General features: G+C 41.0%; 1 protein-coding gene across 2 annotated transcripts in view; it reads right to left on the bottom strand.

Annotated features, from left to right (window-relative positions):
* sema3ab (sema domain, immunoglobulin domain (Ig), short basic domain, secreted, (semaphorin) 3Ab) overlaps positions 1-15,477 on the bottom strand; it is a 115,767-nt gene that overhangs the window by 29,039 nt on the left and 71,251 nt on the right. For both annotated transcript variants that reach the window (XM_035425495.1, XM_035425496.1), the window contains one exon: positions 14,255-14,462. In XM_035425495.1, the coding sequence (XP_035281386.1) occupies positions 14,255-14,366 (112 nt within the window). In that variant the 5' untranslated portion in view covers positions 14,367-14,462. The remainder of the gene's footprint in view (positions 1-14,254; positions 14,463-15,477) is intronic.

Below are 15,477 nucleotides of genomic sequence, written 5' to 3'. Positions count from 1 at the left end.
CATCTTTCAGAGTTTACAGGAAACCCACAGGAAACCCACAGGAAAACCAAAGATCGGTGCTCCAGAGGGTTATGGGGGTAAGGGTATGAGCACACATTAGTGAAAAAAAAAGATCCCACAAGTGACTCAGAAGAGCCCTTTCCACACCCCACTCATACCTCCATCATTAGTCAGGATGAACAGAAGCCAGGACAGGCACACCCCAAGGCTACTCTTTTACCCCTTGAGTCTTGACACCTGCACCCGTATTTTGGAATAAATGGAGAGAGAGAGGGTGGGTTCCGATTTCCGCAAAAAGGTTCCGCTCAGCAGTTTCTGGTGGTGTTAAAAATTAGTATGTGCCATACACTGCAAGCCTCAACCTTGCCTCATTTTTCCTTTGGCTTATACAGTGCCAGATGTGGCTTTTACTGCCATGACAATGACACACTTATTCCTCCTGTTTATTCTGGTGGAAAGTGAATGAATTCATTCCAGCTTCACAGTGGAGTTTTGGGGGAATTTTGGGGAGTTCAGCTCTGCCACGGAGACCTATTGTATTTATCATCATGTCATATTTGTCATCAGCTGGATCCAAGATTTGTTCTTGGAAGAAAATGTGGAGTACTGTAGGTGCTTGGGTGGGAGAGAAATTTGGAGCCACATTACTGCACAAGACAAAATAAACGTATCAATTTCTGTTAGCTGTAACTTAGCAGGAGCTTAAGAAAGAGAGAGTGCTACAACGGCGCAGTTTTATAAAATAGTTGTATAAAAAAGGTAATGGGAATTCACACAAACAAAATACGGGTGCAGTTTCAGTACTTGAAACAAATGAATTATATTATTGTTTACATGATCCATAAAACCCCACCGTGAGCAAGAGCAATGCTGCAATAGCTGCAGCAATAGTCTGTTTTGAGAATGGGTAGGGATCTGTTTCCACAGAAAGATTATTTTAGGCGGTTCGTATGCTGACAGGGTCAACACGTCTGTTCCAACAGTTCTGTTTTTTATATCAGCCGTTCCACATTATTATTATTCCACAGATATTATAAACTCTGGGGGTGCAGAGAGCTATCTTTTGTGTGATCATAACAAAAACACCTTATGATGGGTTTCCCAGTCTCTAAAACTGGCTTTTAGAGTGTGCTTGTATTGCTCTCTTCCTGACCTGTGTCAGTCATCAGAAGCTGCTGGCCGCGTACGCTGGCATGGGGAATGCAGGCCAGCTCATCTTTTGGATGTCGGAGTTCCTGTTTTGCCAGAGTACCTCAGGTCAGACCGGATCTGAGTGTGCGATCTTATCTTGAAAACATTTCCTATCAGATAACCTCGTAACGACTTGCAGTGGACAATCCCCCCAGTTAAGCATCGATGACGGTTTGAGGCTGAGGAGTCTGGGAAGGCCAGTGCAATAGTGATTACAGAATGGAATAAGGAACAGGGTATGGGAAACTTTTTAAAATTAATTGTAGGCTTGGCTAAGGGAGGAAATTAGATTTTCCTTTAAACAGACACAGTCGTCATTTTAAAGTTGACTCAGGGTAGCAACGGACACATCAAACTTGGGCAAATATATTAGCTATAGTATAGCTCCTAGGTGCCAAAATGTGTTAAGTCCTGTAAAACCAACTCAAGAACCCTATCTCTCAAATGCAAAGACATTTTCATTTAAATACATAATACAATAATTCCAAAAATCAACAAAAAAATATAAGCATTAACCAAGTCAGGTATGGATCCAGGTTTGCTTCTTGCATTCTGCTTCTTTAGAGAATGTTCGAGAATGGCTCCTCCAATCACAGCCCTCTTCCTGCTTCTGTTTAAAGAATGGTCCATGCGGTCAGTCATTGCTGAGTACACAATTATAGCCTCAATCACAAGACAAAAATGTGCATTCATGTAATATTTTGCATCCATTTAAATGCATCCTTAAATGACATATCTCATCTCCTCGTCTTGGTTTGTCATAACCTGAGATTTCATGGCACCTTAAATACAGAAATAGCGACAGGTTTAAATGCTTTACATGCCATCGTACTGCTGGTGTCTGAGTATAAATATGAGCATGTATTGTGCAGTATGTAAAAATCCTTACAATGCTTTTAATGGTGTTATGACAACGCAACATATGCTCATTCACTTTTGCTCTCGCACTCACACACCATAATGTCACTATAACATGATATTACTGTGCTGTATTATTCAATCTGAAATAAAAGCCATATGTTTTCATTATGAGAGAGGATTTATAATTGAGATTTCTATTAAGGCGGAACAACTCAATATAAGCTACGGTTTCGCCCTCAGGGATAACCAGATAGCCAAATACATCTTCATTTCATTTTAGCAAAATAGCATTTCCATCACTTAAAAACATCTGCCCTAATATAAGCCAATACATGTATTTAGTAATGCATAAATGTGAAGTCTACACATAGTTGCTAAGGGAAAGACGTTTAAATTGCCAGAACAGATATTCTGAAGTTTATTGCACGCAGCTTGATTTTGAGTTATGCATGTTATGATTCTACCAGCATTATCACATGGCTTTCCTTCCAAACTGTGTGCTATAAAAAGACTGCTACTAATGAACTGGACTGGGTGAAATCTGATCAAGGATGTGTCAGATCTGCTTCTACAATCAAGACAAAATGAGTAGGTTTGCCAATTCAAAGAGCACCATGGGACATCTGAAAAACTACAAAACTACATAAAATCTTATGGTTATAATTTGACTGATCCATGGAATTTATTCTTAACGGAAAATATCACCCCATTTTGGAAAATGCATATTTGGTTGCTTATGTTTATTGTGTTAGAAACATAATTCCAAAATGAAGTTTAAAAGTTCATCATATGATAAATACCGAGAACATGAATGCCACTGTACGCATGCTTTACATATTCGGAGTGGAGCTCTTCTCAACACATTTGGAATAATCTGTCTAACTTTATGAAGTGCTGATTATTATGTATGTATTGTTAATTGACTGCTTTTTATGTCAAGCAAAAACCTGTAAATATTTTTAATCAAATCCAGAGGAAACACTGTACCCATTCCACTCAATGCCCTGAGTCAGGCCAACCAGACACTTTCCTCAACTTGTATTGTTTTTTCATTTCTCTTGTTTTCTTTTGGTTGTTTCTTTAATAGAACTACCTTAGCTGCCTTTTGGCTGTGTGCAGGGACTGATGTGGTGACTGGTGTTATTTAGTTAGGGGTGAATACACTTACACGTACATGTATGCCATTCCACTGTAAGGTTCACTGCCATTAATGATATATCCACAGAAGAACAGGTCTATGGTGCTCAGTCAATAAAAAGAGTAACGCTAAGGTGGCCAAGACATATTACAAAGGACACCTGGCAAAGTTTTAACAGCGTCTTGTCCCCTGTACGGAAGTGCAGACTGAAACAGCCTCAGGCCTGTCTCTCAGTTTAAAACACAACAGACCTCTTGAATTATGTTGCTGAATTCTGTAGAGTGCCTTCTGTCAGACTCCCCAAATACACTAATACACCAAAAAGAATGAAATAAACCTGTTTTGGAAATGACGTTCACATGCCTAAGGCAGGGTAGTCAACGCGTGAAGCATCAGCTGAGCTTAACAAGCATGCCGATGTGGCACCGTAGCAGAGTAATGGCTTAAGCACTGTACCAGACCATGACATTCAGAGCTAGGGATTAGAATCCCAGGTGGGACAGAGCTATTGAACCCTTCAGCAGGGTGCTTCACCTCATTTGCTCCGATAAAAATCCAGCTGCACAAACAAACTTGAGGAATGCAAACAATGTAAACTTGTATCATCTTAAGTCTCCCTTGAAGAAGGGCATCTGCTAAATAAATAACAAAACAACAAATAAAACAGCTTCGAGTACGGAACGTGGCTAGCTTCCCCTTTTTAACGGCGTGTGGTTTCCTTTTGAAAGAAAAAAAAGATGAAAGAACGGAGATGAAGATGAACGTCATATATTTCTTTTGTTTATTTTTGAGATTTTTGTCTCCCAGAATAACAAAGTCCCAAGCAAGCCCTGACGCAGGTCCCTCCCCCCTGGCTACGTTCTCTTAGCCCCCTTTGATGCCAAACAGGGCAGTCTGAAGCCAGGCCCAGCGCAGTAAAACAAAAGGCCGCTGTGGACGGACAGAAAAGGGCCGGTGCCTTATAAGCCGGGGGGCACAAAGTGACTTCTCAGCTGGATAATTCCATTCGCCGTGGCGTGTTCTTCAAAAGCCCCACGGAAGCGCCTAATGAGATGACGACTGCACCTGCCAATGGGAACTCGCAAAAATAAATACCCACAAATTCAGCTAATCTGAGCTTCCTAATGGCTGTCTGAGATTGCAATTTTTGCCTTTGTAACCTCTCTATAGACTAGTTCTGTTAAGAATGCCAGTTGTGCTACCCTTGAAAGTGAATGGGAATTTATTTATTTATTTATTTACCAATACCACCAAAACTAAGGTTTCTACCGTATTGATATTAATGGTATGTCACATTATGTGTGATACATGAATGTATGCACATGAATATAATACATAACACAATTATTTTTGTTACATGTAAAGTGTTTTAGTGTATATTTCTTTAAATGTTGAATGTGTGTTTATGCTTGCTCACTGGTTATCACCCTGACAAAGGCATATTTTGCTGAAACGTTGAAAGTTGATAAAGCAATGTGGAACTTGAGTATGTGATTCTCTGATTTATTAATATTTACAATCAGTAGTCTGCAGGTCTTTAACTTTTGGGAGTGCGCCATTTTGTGTTTATACATGAGTGTAGCAACACACCACGTAAAACATAATGGGCCTCATTCATGAAACTTGTGTACGATCAAATTTGATTGTAAACTGCATGTAAGAACGTTTCTAAGAATATTTTGGAACAATTTCATCATTTTTGTTTTATCTGTACTGGTTCATGGCTGTTTCCTTATGCAAATCACATGAACAGGATCGCACATAAAATTTACAAACGGCTATAATACATCATCTCATCTCTGGGATATGCACAAAAACAAAGTGTGTAATGAATCTCATATTGTTTTTTTTTTGTTTTTTTTCATGGGAATATTTTTAAGAAAAAATAAATACTTAAAGAAAAGTTTTGTGGTTGAGGCTCAATGATAATAAAATAAACACTTGAAGTCACATGCTAGTCATTTAGATGTTACGCCTTGAGCAGCTTCACTGATTGCAGAAAGATTAGAGAAGGGCTGCTCAACCGAACCAGGCCCAGATCAGGCTGCTGGAACTGCCCACGGCTCAGTGAAATCAATATCTTCCACCCAATGGTCCTTTCCATGGAAGTGCAGTGAGTGCACATCACCTATTACTGTTAGGTGAGTGCTGCTGTTCTCTTCCTGCATTGCCCAGGACTGGGCATGTACCGTACCAACTGCACTGGAACAGGCAGCCCTGGTCCACAACAGAGCTGGGCTAACTCACCTCAGGGCTAAAGCTGGCTGCCGTGATGCTGCAAGACTGCTTTTCTGTCACATTACTCACTGCAGCTGGCCTTTGTTAAGATCAAGATGACTGCCTACACCTCATCTGCACTCAGAGTCAAGATGTTTCCCAGAAAAATGCAGGCCTAACATTACTCCCAGTCTGCATCTGGTTTTTGAATGTGCTTGGTGATGCTGTTCTTCTTCTTCTTCTGCCCAGGGCTTTGGGTGCTATTAGAACCAGTGTTAATGGAACCAATGTCATCACATAGCTAGTCCACTTTATAACAGCTCACTTACAGTATAAGCAAACCAGCAAGAGCATGGCTAGCAGTCAGCTGACACTAGAAAAACAAATGAGCAAAAAGACAACTTGAACTAACCAAAGCGAGCAGCCACAGTCAATGCCATCCCATTCATACCTGTCTGGACTTCTATCAAACATACATTTAAGGTAGAACTTGTTTCACCTTTGACATGAATGCCTTTGCTATTGTCTTGGTGTAGATATTCGTATCTGTTTATATGAGGAACTTTTCATATGTACTGCATACTGTAATACCTTCATCAGGACCACATTCACAACTCTGACTGTTCTCTTAGAACAGTGCAATAAACACAGGCAGAGAGGTCAGAGCTATTACAACAGGGCCAGCAGCCCCAGTCGTGCGCTTTGAGGCTGTTCTAGGTTGGTATCACATTATGAGCATTCAGAACCAGAAGAATAACACTCACAGAACCTGTACAAATATTTTCTTTAGACCTCCCTGTGAGCAGCTTTGGCAAGTCTCCTTGCGAGAGCCTTGGAATCTGTCGAAAATGAACACTGTAAAGCGAGCAGGGGGTCAAGGAGGACTTAGTTAATAGTTCCTTTCTCTTCCCCTTCTCTGTGCATGCATTCAGAGCAGAGAGGATCCTGTGAGCTAGGGCCTGCTTTGTGATGTTAAGTGCTGCTTACACAATCCACTTGTGCCGCCCTGTGAATGCCATCAACGCACTCCACGGCGCAGCGAAATATATTGATTCATGCAAAGCAATCATCTGACGATTGAAAAACATAATGGAAATGAAGTGGATTCTTTCGAACTTAATTTTGTACTGGAAATAAATAGGAAAGTTTTTTTCTGTCTGTTTTTTTCCTCCTGCCAGCACATTTTGCATCTCTTGTCTTTGCAACAATAGTTGAATGATTAAACAATTAAAGGTCACAACACTGTAAGCGAGTGCTAATTTTACTCCTAGAATGCAGTAAATTCATTAAATAAACCTGGTCCAACATTTGAAAAAATAAATAAATATATAAAACAGTACATTTTCTAATCTAAACTCAAGTGTACCAAAGCCCTTAAAAGAAAGTATATGATTTAAGGCAATGCCTTTGTATTTTCCATACTGAGAAACCTCTGAAACATGCTTCTGAAGGAAACCAAGGTCGCTACTGTTCAGAATTCAAGCTTTTGTCCTCCGGTTCAGTACAACTCAGGCATTGTCACAGCTACGGACACAGGTGTTGGAGACCAGCTTCTATGGCAATGGCCCACATGACAGAAGTGCTAAAATGTTATTGCAAGCACACAGATATTTGTGGGCTTGCGCTTCCATTTTCTTCCATTTTATGCAGGTTTGTACCAATTTCCCTGGATTGCTACCCGGGAAAGGAATTCAGAGCCGTATAGCCACCGGCAATTTTATTTTTAATAGCCAGCTAACAGTTTGAAAAGGGAGACAAATAAACAAAGTCATGCTTCAGGTGGATGTCTTGCTCAAAGTGATGCTGATACAAAGAGCAAACTCATAGCAATGTGTAACTAAAGTGTGTCTTTATGGATGTTAACTTGTCTGAAAGTGAGCACCACTCTGCTGTGGCATTGTACAATCTAACTGCTGAAGGGCTTCGTCTGTAGCTGAGTAAATAATTTCAGCATGTTACTGCAAATCTCATCTCTTTATTTGTTTTGTCCTCTATTCTCCAATGCAATATAAACGGTCAATTATAGGCCTGTCTCATCATTATAAATCCCTCTGCAAATTATTCTCTGAAAAGCATGCCCAACCCATCTGCTGAAATAAGTTATATGGCTTCCGGGCTTTAAAACCTAAACAGCTGACACAGGCCGAATGCAAATGCCTGATCTAGGAGCCTCTATCATATGATGAGGCAGACAATATCCTGCTGAATGAATCCCTCCTCATCAAAGATGATGCTATGTCCAGTTATGCATCACCCTCATTCCCAGTCGCAATCCAAACCGTCGCGCTAAGAGTTAGTTCACTGATAGCTGGATGAACTTCCCGTGAGTCACGCTACAGAACTACGCATCGTTTAAAAAATTCTGTGCAAATATTCTTGGTTAAGGGGCTAACCACCAAACTCGTGATGACAAGTAAGAAGTGAAAGAATTATTTGCCTGAATTCCTAACTGGAATTTGAGATTGAATGCCCTCCCTGTGTAACACCATATGTTGCGTATGGATTTGCAGATGCATTACAGTGTTCGGGGAACACATTATTTTGCTGAAACGCAATATTTCTGTCTCACCACATTCTGTTTTTTTTCCTTTCCATCATACATAAGAAACCAAGTATATAAGGAACCATTTAATGACACCAAATCTCCAATTGAATTTTGGGGGAAAACCACAAACTGCTATAGACATCACTCATTGAAAATGCTGTTGTAATAGAAAACTATATTCTATTAATGATTCTGCTATGCATGAGGGCTTATTGTTGATAGCATTTTATATTTTCAAATGTAATAAACAGCTGCAGTCACTGTACTGGGGATCAGTTTCCTGAAACTGTGAAACTATTAACAGTACAAAAGGGGGCCATCCATCTCAGTGGCATTGTTAGAGTAACACTGAAACTGTGGCACAAGTTATAAGTCCTTGCACTCCCTGGATGAATCTCCTGGTGAACGACTGCACATAGTCACAGATAACGCCACTGTCTGGTAGGGGTCAGTCATCCTAACTCTCTTCCTCTCGCACACCCCCACTCTCCCCCTGTCTTTTGTCCTGTTTACCTTCTGTCTCCATATTTTTTTTTTACCTCTCTCTCTCTCCCTCCCGTAATCACTACCTCCCACTCTCTGTTTTTGTCTCTCGCTGTTTTATCTTCTTTGCCTCTTTCGTCTCTTGCCGTCCCTACTCCCATCTCTCCTTATCTTCCTGCCTCCCTCTCTCTCACCTTCTCTACAGGTCAAAGTATCTCACACACTCTCTATTATTCCCTTTTTCCATCTCCCTCTTCCACTGTGAGCTCATGACTCTCTTCTCTTCTCTCGTGTTTTCATTAACTCTCCTGCACTCTTCCTCTGTCTCACCATCTCTCTTGACTGTTCTCCACCTCTTCTTGCATCTCGCACTCTCGCTCCATCCTCCTCCCTTGTGCTCTCTCTCTCTCTCTCTTTCTCTCTCTGTCCTTTTCTCCCTCAGATTTATTCTGTTACAGTGGATGTCAGATGCAGAGGGCAGATGGATGCACCGGAACAGTCCCATCTGAGACTGATAAAAATAAACTCTCTTACCCTACATTCTGATTGTTCACTGTGGTGCACTGTGGGGCACATGGAGCCAGGCTCAGTGCTGCCTTGTCTCTCTGTTATTCATTTAGATCGGCCAATTAAACCATAAAACCCTTTCCAACAACGTTTTCAAATGAATATCTGACTAAACTCCACATTATTCACCGCTGTGTTGATTTATGCATTTTACTCACAGGCAATTCATCTGATTCAGTGACAAAACTAAGCCCTTAACTACAGGATTCCATAAATAGATTACCTTTGGTTGTTTTCTAAATATATCAAGTGCATGGAATTACTGAGGCTGCTGTATTAAGTTAATTTAAATCCATTTTTCCATTTATATTACAACAGGTTACTTTGAACAATGTGCTGTCTCTCCTGGTATTAGGTAGTGCAGCATAGGTGGCTTCTGTAGGTGAGGAATTCATTAACCTTCCATTTTGAAAGGTAGAACCAGGCCAGACAATCTCATTTTCTCTTTAACATGAGGCAATGACAAGGGGATACCTGCGAGAATCAGAGCCATCCCATGGTCCCGCGCCACGGGAGCACAGCGCTCCTGGAACGCCCAGGAACGTCTGACACCTTTTTATTTCGCTCATCACCTGTGAACGCATGTCCCCAACACACCGGTCAGCACTGCGAGGTGCAAATAGAGGGTGTGGCTGCCAGTGCAAGCATGTAGGTGCTCTGGCATGAAATGACAAATAGCCCATTCCACCTGGCCAGGTACATCACTGTGCACCTTGTGCAGTGTCAAATGTAGGGCACACCAACATGTTGTAAACTCAGCAATGGAAAGGAAACTGTTCACACGCCCATCGAAACCGAAGTCGAGCCTTTAGATTCTTAACGTGCTTGTGGATTAAAAGCTTAATGAGGGCGTTAAGTAAAACCTTTTCTGTCCCCACAGTAAATGAGGCCTGCTTGTAGGTCTTGCGCACAAAACAGCAGGCTAGCTTTACTAAGATAAGATTTTCGTAAGGCTTGAGAAACAAATGTCACTCTTCACAGAGACTAATATTACTGTAGACCTTGGCTAGTGATATAATGGAGACATGCTGGTGCAAGGCACTGTTGCCATGAAAACCAAAGATGTACCCTTTTTCTGAGTGTTTCCTTTTCCAGTTACGTTGTGTTGATACAGTCGGTCTACGTTGCCTTATGTTTGAGTAAGCCTGCGATTGTTTTTATAAACCCTTAACACTAATAGACCCTTAAACCAGAGCTCCAGGCTCACCAGTCATATTGGGATAGCCTCCAGTTTGCCCTGAGCATAGCAGGGGATGCAGACATTTCCCATAGGCTGAGGTCCAGGCCTTGTGGGAGTCTAAACCCACAAATTGTCAGCGGGGAGTTGTTGACAGAAATCTAATGGCAATCATTGAGCTTATCTAATTATTCTAGCCCATTTAAAGTCTACTCCAAGGTTAATCAATTGACCTAAGGTATATATGGACATATGTGATATTGATTTTATTTTTCCCATCACTTCACAACTAAATAATTATTGCTATTTCTACAGCTGAACCTTTTCATATGGAATTTAGTGTGCTGGTATTACTCCCCATCATGGATGTTTAAGAATCACTCCGTTTTGTGGAGAAAGAACAAACCAATAGTATGCTAGAGTAGCATGGTTTTGGTCCTGTTTCCTAATAAAAGAAAGCCTGTCTCATATCATCAGCAGTGGGAGCAGAGAGCCCAGCTCAGGTCAAACCCCCATGTCAGCCAATCAGCTGAAAGGACCCATCTCCACCAGCCCCCTGCGGTGAGTGAGCCAGCCTAGCAATCCCAGTGATACCTGACACCCGCCCCACTGACGAGCACTCACAGGTGTGCCTACCAGCAAACACTGGACCCAATGTCCATTTGGAAACTAACTGCAAAATGCTGTCGAACCCCCTCCCCCTCCCCCTCCCCCAACAAATGGTGATGCAACAGATCGCACAATGCTATGTTAGTGTTACTTTCTTTATAGTACTATGTATTTTTGCATCGGTTTCTAGCTTCATGATACTGTCCAGCATCATTGTGGGCTGAAACAGCGTCTGTGGTTGGAGTCCCAGTTCCAGCGGGGGGGCCTACATGTGACTGTCACAGTTGGCGGTCTGTCCACAGACAGGCTGCAGCGTCTTGTCCTAGGCCACACAGAGCTAAAGAATCCCGAAAATATCCGGATATAAATGACTGGCCGTGTCCAGGGCAAGACATCCACTTAAAGAGTGACACTGAAGACTGTACTTAAAAAACATGTGGTATGTGGCTTTCTGAGAACAGTTCCACAGGGAGATGATCAAATGGAGGAAAACAACATTGTGGGGCTGGTATAATTGAGCTCACCTTGTAATTACCCATATCCGTCTTGTCACTGGAATATATCGCATCTAGGAATTCACGAGAATGTAAACTTATAATAGGACAGCTCCAGACTGTGTACAGTGCGGTCAGTGTAGAGCGTGTCTATTTTGAAAGATTCATGATGAATTCCTACAGCACACAGTCTCTTTTACAGGTCCACCCCTGCAAAAAATACTCTTTCCCTCAGATTTCTTACTTACTGTTTGTGGCTGAATGGGCAGCAATTATCCCAATTGTCATGTTGTTTAATAAACCCATTTAAGTTCTGATACATATTTTTACAATCAGAATATTTATGATTCCAAACAATTTAACATTGGATTCTCTCCTACAACCTGCAGGGGTCAGTGTTTTCCATAATGAAGAGCTCCTTAAAACAGCATTCTCAGAATTAAATTAGCCAATATGGACTCAACACATAACCGTAATATCAAATAGAATACAATAATATTGCAATGGACTAGAATTCTAGAAACTGGAACTAGAATTATGATTCTTTTGGATTTGTTTCAAATTCATGCTATGACGTCCACATTGGATTTACTTTAGAAATCACTGAACAATGTTTCCATCTTTAAAGACAAGCTTTAAATCCTCACCCGCAGAAAAAACACATGGCTGACATACACACAAACCCACTCACTGATGGCTTCAGATAAGAGCCTTGCAGGCGTACCTTTGTTGAATAAAATCCCGCTATACTTGGTGGTAAAATAGACGCTCCGCGTAATTATAGAGCCAGAGAGAGAAATCGCTCATTTTGCACTTCCTTGGATGGCCGTCTGCAGAGAATTCCTCTCACCATTTATTTTGTGTAATTGCTACGCTGGATGCAAGTGCTAAAAAATGAATGCCACTTCGCTTAACAATCGGTTTCTCTCACATAGTTTACTTTCGGCAGCGCTCTTCATTAAATATATTCTGACAACAGCCAGAGCGGAGCGCGAGGAGACGTCTCTTTTATGGACATCAAAAGCTCAATCTAGCACCTGTGGGGTCTGCCGTATTATTTATCTAATTTAATGTATGTGATTGAGTGGCCAGGTGCCTGTTCATTTGATTACGCGTCTGTTCTGACACACCCGAACATCCGAAATAGGTGAAATCCCAATTCAGAATTTAGCCAGCGTGGACGTATCCTTGGAATTAGTTTCAATAGAATAATATCATTTTGCTGATAACTTCTTTTCTCATTATGTAATCACTCTTAATTAAATTGGGTAAATATGATGTTTCCACAACAACGTGTCATTTTCTAAAATAGTTATTGAGGAAATGATTATATTCGAACCATTTGTAAACCTGCGGATGGCTTGTTGGTGAAATCGATTTTGTAGGTTTCTATTCTAGTAAATCTAAATCAGTGTTGTGTTATCTTTCTTAACCAATATTTGACCCATTCACGTATTATTATTATTATTATTATTATTATTATTATTATTATTAATAATAATAATAATTGTCTGCATATGAAACGCTAGTTTTTAACAAACACTAGGCATTCTAAGTATTCTAATAGGTATGTATTTAATAAGGATGCGTACCGTTTATCAGTCTACATGCTTATTTATTTATTGATTGATTCATTCATTCATTATAATAATATAATTACGCAAATGCCTGGTTAATTTAAAATCGCGCGGCATTTAAAACCAGACAGACTTCTTAGGAGTATTTCTCTAACTGGATATTTATACCTGCAAGCATTGTATTACTGAAAAAAAAGCTTGGTTAAAATGACATGGTCAGGCCAAACGGATCGGAATATATTTAATGAAATACCTCTGGGTAAGCATATTTAACACTATCAGTATAACTACTCAAATACGTAATGAATGCTACATGACCAATTTGACAAATCTAAGCGCATGACAAAATAGCTAATGATTTGAATAAAACATATTTACTTTGCATTGAATACGCAGTAAGCAATGCCTTTTCCTTTAAAAAAAAATAGTTTACAGCTCAATGGCTGTATAATTACTATGGTTACCTTGTGGGTTTGCCAAGGGCATTCAAAATTCATGTGAAATCAATAGTAGAAATACACACACTTATATTTAAAGTTCTGCAACTGTGCTAATTAAGGAGTAATAAATAATACTTAGAAATATCTCACTCAACTCAACTTCAGAAATCGTGGGTCAAATTTACACTATCCATACTTACTTACACGACTTGTGAGCATGTTATGAATTAATACAAATCAAAAAATAAATGAAGAAATATCATGAACATTTCACAATCCCACTGTCTATGATTGACGGAAACATACTTTCAGAACCATTTTTAAAAAGCCTCATTAAATTCAACCTTGGGCTTTATAGCTTGTTGCAAGATAACGGTGATAGCAGTTTCCCATGTAAATGGGTTTATAATAAATTACCATTCCAAAATTGGAGGTAATTTCAGGTAAACATTTTCCTGTTATACTGTGATATACTGTAACTGCACCACAGCCGTCTTAAGGCCTAAACCTGAAAGAACAATAGTACAGAGCTTGATCTGAACATGGTCATCAGAGCATAGTGCATACTGTAATAAAACAACTTTGTAATACGCTGTTTGAATGCTTACACTTCATTTGCCAATATTCGCATTCATAATATCTGCGTGCATGTATGAAGTATAGTGCTATAGCGCAAATAATGTACTCCCAAGAACAGACTGTAAAATCACTTTCTGGGCCAACAGAACAAAGTGTTGGTTTAGCTCAGCTGTCAAATGTAATTTCATTACAGGGCGCTGGAAAGAAACAACATAAAAAGGTGCAAAGAGTTAATATGTATTTTTCATTGAGACTTGCTGAGCACATGGAAACAATCTAAAAATATTGTACAAAATGAGGACTCCAGTTCAGGGGAACCAGATTTTAGTTTCCACAGCCGAAGCCGGGACAGGAGAAACAGGAATAAATGACTTACCCTTGTAGGAGAGCTTGAGGCGTGGGACGTTGTGTTTCGGCTGCTGCGACCCCTCGCTTGAAGGCAGAGACACTCCACAGAGCAGCAGTATAATCCCAGCAAGGTAGTCCATGGTGGTCCCGGAGCCACGGGCTCAGGGTGCAGTCAGTCAGCCAAAAAAAAAAAAAAAAAAACCCAATAGTCCCCAGAAGAGTCGGAACCCCAGAACCTGAGGGTGAACAGGTGACAGGGGACGTGGGTCAGTATCACAGAAAAAGAGCAGGGAAACGCTCCAGAGCCACACTCACATTGCTCCTGTGACAGTGTGGAAATCCACAGCCCTTGAACTTCACCCAACAGGTAAAAACTGACCACACAGAAAAATGTGTGGTGAATCAGAATCGGGAGGCTTTGGAGAGAAAGAGGAAGAGAAAGGCAGAGATGTCACCTCGGCTGTCCCACCACTGCTTCTCCTTGAATGATTTAGACCCCAGAGCAGTTCTCTCCTCTGTCTCTTCTAGCACACAGGCAACGTCTAATCCTGTCCACAGCTCGGCTAAACTGAATGCTGCTGCACCATCAGGGGGAGGGAGAGTGAGCGAGAGATCGAGCAGCTGAGGGAGAGAGAGGGGGAGAGAGAGTGCGGGAGAGAGGTCTCTCAGCTAGGAGATGACAGAAGATATCCTGAACAGGTTTTGTCTTAGCTCTCTCTTTCTCCACATTCTTCCCCTGTCTCTTCCTCTCTCATACATTCCCCCTTTTCATGATCTTACTCCTCTTTCTGTCTGTCACTTCCTCAGTCTCTCTCTGTCCCCTTGTCCCTCTCTCCCTGTCTTTATGTCTCTGTCTTTGACAGAATAAGGTGGGTGGCAACCAATGTCTTTAACTTCCCACATTCTCACAGTGTAGCCAGGAGGGGGGTATAACTCTCCTCCACCATGGGGGCTACACTCCCCACAGTGGAGAAGATTGGGCCAGTTCCCCCCTGTTTTGGTCATGTATTTTTAGCAAGGATCACACCGTGGCTGTCTCTTGAAAGAAACAACGGAGAAAGTGAGACGCTATTCTGTTAGCACCTCCATTTCTCCCCACTTCCACCCCTCTGACTGTAACACACACACACACACACACACACAATGCAGTACTGAAATTATTTAGTCAAATCACTGGCTTTCGATGCCTCAAAAACAAGCCCTATTCATTCCACACAGCTATTATTAAATATGGCGGCTTAACCTGCAAGC

This window comes from Anguilla anguilla, chromosome 7 (genome assembly GCF_013347855.1).
Source record: "Anguilla anguilla isolate fAngAng1 chromosome 7, fAngAng1.pri, whole genome shotgun sequence".
Lineage (NCBI taxonomy): Eukaryota > Metazoa > Chordata > Actinopteri > Anguilliformes > Anguillidae > Anguilla > Anguilla anguilla.
This window is presented reverse-complemented; position numbering and strand designations above follow the sequence as displayed.